General features: G+C 33.7%; 1 protein-coding gene across 1 annotated transcript in view; it reads left to right on the top strand.

Moving 5' to 3' along the window:
• Positions 1-6,000, top strand: part of RAD50 (RAD50 double strand break repair protein) — a 67,301-nt gene that overhangs the window by 10,173 nt on the left and 51,128 nt on the right. Inside the window, exon 3 of the mRNA XM_046666851.1 lies at positions 5,326-5,477. Within this exon, the coding sequence (XP_046522807.1) occupies positions 5,326-5,477 (152 nt within the window). The remainder of the gene's footprint in view (positions 1-5,325; positions 5,478-6,000) is intronic.

Raw genomic sequence — 6,000 nt, 5'->3', positions numbered from 1 at the left:
ATCCAAACTCTCCGTGTAGCATGTACAATGTCCAGGATATGCTAAAAAATTAGCAGAGGTGTGAAGAAGCAAATGTGATCCATACCTGGGTGTGGAAAAAGTGAATAGAAATGGATCAAGAGATGACAGATTTTAGAATTAGTAGACAAGAATTTTAAAAGCTAAAATACGTAAGTTCAAGAATTTAAAGGAAAAGATGGCCGTAATGTGTGGAAAAAGATCTCAGCAGAGAAATAAAACTTTAAGATCCAAGAAGCTCAACACATCACAAGCAGCATAAACACACTTATGTTGTACATTATATTCAAATTGCTGAAAACCAAAGATAAAAAGAAATTCTTAAGGGCAGACTGAGGAAAAAGTAACACATTATGCAGAGGGGAAAAAGGATGATTGCTGATCTCATAAAAAACTATCCAAGGCAAGAGATAGGGAGATGACATCTTTAAAGTTCTGGGGAATAAAAGGCAACCTAAAATTCTGTATCCAACAAAAATATCCTTCAAAAATTTAAGGTGAAATGGAGAATATTTTCAAATTTAAAAAAAAGGCAAGAGGTATTTGTCACCGGCAGACTTGCAGTAAAAGAAATGTTGAAAGAGGTTCTTGAGGCTGATGGGAAATGATACTAAATTAGTCCTAGAGTAAAGGTTACTCTAGATGCTTCCTTACAAACCTTAAAAACAAAGGTTCAAAAGGGTCAAACCTCAAGAAACTTAACTGCATGCCTAAACCAAGTTCAACACTCATTAAAGGAGTAAAACAGAAGTCTTCACTCAACCATGTAAAATTCACAATCGAAAGTTACCAGGCATGCAAACAAGCAGGGAACCCACAACAGGGAGAAAGGCAGAAATAGGAACAGATCCAAAATGAAAGAGATGATAAAATTAACAGACGACCTTAAATTATTATAAATTTTACAAATATGTGGAAAAATGTAAAGGAAAACATAAGCATAATGAGAGAAATAGAAGATATAACAAAAAGACTCAAATCAAGGATAACAATGTTTTTAAATATAATAGTACAGATGGGTTAAAAGTAAATGGTTGGAAAAAATATACTAAGATATGCTAACTAATACAAAGAAAACTGAAGTGGCTATATTAATATCAGTACACTTCAGAACCAGGAATGTTATTGGGGTAAAAAGACATTTTGTGATGATCAAGGGGTCCATTCACCAAGAGGATACAATTCTAAATGTAGAACTTCAATATAGAAGAGACAAAAATCTATGGAACTGAAGGAGAAATAGATAAATCAGCAGTTATAGTTGGAGAGCTCAATTCCCCTCACAGTAGAGAAATGGAAAAAGCAGACAAAATATCAGTAAGGATATGCAAAACTTTAACACTATTATCCAGATTAACCTAATTGACATTTATAGGATATTCCACCAATGAACAGCAGAATACGTATTATTTTCAAGCACACGTGGAGCACTCACAAATATTCTGGACCATATAACAAGTGCAAGTAAATTTAAAAGGAGAAGTGATACAGAGTGTGTTCTCTGACCACACCAGAATCAAGCTAGAAATCAGTAACAACAGAATAACTGGAAAATTCCCAAATATTTGAAAATCAAGCAGCACACTTCTAAATAACCCAAAGATCAAAAAAGGAATGACAAGGGAAATTAGAAAATACTTTAAATAAATTAAAATAAAATCATAGCATATGAAAATTTGTGGGGTGCAGCTAAATAATGCTTAGACATTTATAGAATCAAGTGGTTATATTAGAAAAGGAAAAAAGGTCTAAAATTAATGACCTGAGCTTCCATCTTAAGAAACTGTCAAAAGAAGACCTAATTAAACTCAAAATAAGCAAAAGGAGGGAAATTAGAGTCAAAATCTAGGAAATAGAAAAAAATCAATAAAATTAATAAACCTCTAAGCAAAGTGATCAAGAAAAAGAAGACACAAATTACTGATATTGGGAATGAAAGAGGCAACATCCCTGCAGATTCTACAGACATTATGTAGGTAATAAAGGAGTATTGTTAGCGACTTGATACCAATAAATTCAACAACTTAGGTGAAATGGACAAATTCTTTTAAGGACACAAGCTACCAAAGCTCACTCAAGAAGAAGTATACCTATTAAAGAAGTTGATTTGTAGTTAAAAATCTCATGATGAGACCTTCAGGCCCTGATAATTTCTTTCTTTCTTTTTTATTGAAGTATAGTTGACATACAAAATTGTATCAGTTTCAGGTGTACAACATAGTGATTCGACATTTATTTACATTACAAAACGATAACCCTGATAAGACTAGTTACCATCTGTCTTCCTACAAAGTTATTACAATATTGTTGACTATATTTCCTTTGCTGTACATTATATCACCATGACTTATTTATTTTATGACTGGAAGTTTGTACCTCTTTATCCCTTTCACCTGTTTTGCCCTTTCCCCACCCCCCTCCCCTCTAGCAGCCACCAAATTGTTCTCTGTATCTGTGAATCTGTTTTGTTTTGTTTTGCTTTTTTTTTTTTAGATTCCATATGTAAGTGAAATCACATGGTATTTTTCTTTCTTTCTTTGGCTTAATTCACTTAGCGTAATACCCTTAGATCTATCCATGTTATTGCAAATGGGAGGATTTTGTTTCTTTTTTATGGCTGAGTAATATTCTATTGTGTGTGTGTGTGTGTGTGTGTGTGCGCGTGTATACACACCACATCTTTATTCATTCACCTGCCGATGGACACTTAGGTTGCTTCCATATGTTCACGTTTGTAAGTAGTGCTACAGTGAACATAGAGGTGCATATATCTTTTTGAATTAGTGTTTTTTATTTCTTTGGGTAAAACCTAGAAGTGGAATAGTAGTTCTATTTTTAATTTTTTGAGGAACCTCCATTCTGTTTTCCATAGTTGCTGCACTAATTTACATTCCCACCAATGGTGCACAAGGGTTCACTTTTCTCCACATCCTTGTCAACCCTTGTTATTTGTTGTCTTTTTGATAATAGCCATTCTAACAGGTGTGAGGTGATAGCTCATTGTGGTTTTGATTTGCATTTCCCTGATGATTAGGGATGTTGAGCACCTTTTCATGCACCTATTGGCCATCTGTATGTCTTGTTTGGAAAAATGTCTGTTCAGGTTCTCTGCTTGTTTTTTAATCAGATTATTTGCTTTTTTGATTTGAGTTGTATGAGTTCTTTATATATTTTGGATATTAACCCCTTATTGGCTATATCATTTGCAGATATATTCTCCCATTCAGTAGGTTGCCTTTTTGTTTTGTTGATTGTTTCCTTTGCTGTGCCAAAGCTTTTTAGTTCGATGTAGTCCATTTGTTTATTTTTGCTTTTGTTGCCCTTGCCTGAGGAGACATATCCAAAAAAATATTGCCAAGACCGATGTCAAAGAGTTTACTACCTATGTTTCCTTCTAGGATTTTTATGGTTTCAGGTCTTACACTTAATTAAGTCTTTAATTAATTTGAAATTTAATTTTGTATATGGTGTAAAAAGGTGGTCCAAGTTTCATTCTTTTGTACTTATCTGTTTAGTTTTCCCATCACCATTTATTGAGAGACTGTCTTTTCCCCATTGAATATTCTTGTCTTCTTTGTTATAGATTAATTGACCATATAGGCATGGGTCTATTACTGGGCTCTCTGGTGAATTCTACCAAACATTTTAGGAAGAAATAATGTCAGTTCCACACAAACTCTTTCAGAAAAGAGAGCCAGAGGAAATAGGTCACAACTCATTTCATGAGGGTACCATTACCCTGATACCAAACCCAGACAAAGACATTACAAGAAAACTGTAGACAGATATCTCTCATGAACATAAATACAAAACTCCTTAGCAAAATATTCGCAAACAAAATTCAACAATATGCAAATAAAGATAATACACCTTGACTAAGTTGGGTTTATCTCAGGGATGCAAGGTTTAACATTCAAACTAATCTGTAATTTGCCACATTAACAGAGTGAAGAAGAAAAATCATATGAGTATCAATAGGTACAAAAAAATCATTAAAATTCAGTATTTATTCGTGATAAAAACTCAGCACTTTCCTTCATTCTTAAGTAATTTAGTCCAAAAGCCAGTAGATGAGGCTGAGGGAGGAAGGCATCCACAAAAGCTAGCTACGGCAGCCTGGTTGGGAATTAGAGCCCAAGTGAGGAATGCAGGAGTCCATAGTCTTATTTTAAAAATGAAAAAAATAAATGGGGAAAGGACAAAGCCCTTCCTTATAATAGAATCTTAACAATAAATGTAGGAAGAATAATGGAACAAAAAAATTACTGTTTGATAGCTATCATAGTAATAACTCATTCAGGTAAGAAACATTAATAGATGTTAAAACTAGTGGTGGAAAGCTTGATGAGGTACAAGGTATTTACATGGACTCAGTGTATCTTTCCACAAATATTTAAGAACAAAGTAGAAAAAATAACTTTATGATGGAGAAGCCTGGCAGATACCACCTTTAGCAAGAGATTGAGGTTAACATCCCCAGTAATGAGATAAGTTGAAATTGTGCCCCGTCTGATGAGATGCAGTGAAAGGAGCCACATCATCACTTCTGTAATATTCCTGCCAAAGATGTGTAATCTTATTCTAGTCATGAGGAAATATTAGACAAACCCAAGTTTTGGGAGACACTCTATAAAATAATGTTCTGTAATTTTCAAAATGATCAGCCATGAAAGTCAAGGAAAATCTGAGGAACTGATGCAGACGGAAAGAAATTAAAGAGACATGATAACAATGTGTAATTCTGTGCAATGTGTAACGTGTAATTCTGAACTGGATCCTTTTGTTGTAAAGGACATATTAGAACAACTGGCAAAACTTGAATGGTACGTGAGGACTGTATGGTAGTAATATATCACTCTCAATTTCCTGATTTTTGTGGTTGAAAACTGCCTTGTTTTGTAGGAAATACTGATGGGACATTAGATCAGTAAGTACTCTCAAGTGGTCCAGGGGGAAAAAGTTACATATACTGTATTTCTACTTTTCTATAAGCTTGTGATTGTTTTAAAAAATATTTTAAAAAACACTTTTGGTACTTAAGATAAAATTCATTTATTTGTAGAATCCACATACCTGATCTCCTAATGATGCTGAATAATAGGTAGATAATATAATACAGTTTTAGCAAATCAAAAAGTATTCTTTTCCTCCTGTATTTTGAATAACATGTAAAAATGTCACTTATTTTGAATAAGTTTTTCTTTTTTTGTTCTCTCATTTTCCGTAAGATTGCTTATATCTTTTCTTTCAGAACTAATGTTCTGATGCTATTAAAGTAGCGTAATTTTTCTCTGTTTACTTTCAAAGGTTGCTCAAGAAACAGATGTTAGAGCCCAGATTCGTCTGCAGTTTCGTGATGTCAACGGAGAACTTATAGCTGTGCAGAGATCTATGGTGTGTACTCAGAAAAGCAAAAAGACAGAATTTAAAACCCTGGAAGGAGTCATTACTAGAACAAAGTAGGTGTTTATTTTATTTTGGATATCTGTTCATTTTCTGTCTTTTAGGTCTATAAGACTATTGTTTTTCCCTACTACTTTATTTTGGTGGAGTGTTAATTTTCTTTTTAACAGACTTTAGTTTTTAGAGCAGTTTAGGTTTTCAGCAAGATTGAGCAAAAAGTGGAGTTCCTGTATACGCCTTGCCCCTACATATGCAAAGCCTCACCCACTATCAACATTTAATTTTTTATTTGATACTGTTTATCAGTTAAACAGAATGACCCCATTAAAGATTTAGTGATAATGCACCATTCCTTTGAGTAATGAACAGTTGATGAATTGAAGGTGCATGATTAGTCAAATATAGATTGAATGAATGAAGAATGCTGGTATCATGTGTAGGGAGGGATGAGATGAGAAGCGGACAAGTAGGAAAAAGTAGTAATTTATCCCTTTCAGCTGTTACTGTTCTGTTAGAGGCAGGTATCATCTTGTAATGGGTATGGATTTTGGAATTAGGCTGCCCTGGATTCAAGGCTTT

This window comes from Equus quagga, chromosome 7, assembly GCF_021613505.1.
Source record: "Equus quagga isolate Etosha38 chromosome 7, UCLA_HA_Equagga_1.0, whole genome shotgun sequence".
In the NCBI taxonomy this organism is placed as follows: Eukaryota; Metazoa; Chordata; class Mammalia; order Perissodactyla; family Equidae; genus Equus; species Equus quagga.
The sequence above is the reverse complement of the archived record's forward strand: the minus strand, read 5'-3'. Positions and strand labels throughout refer to the sequence as shown.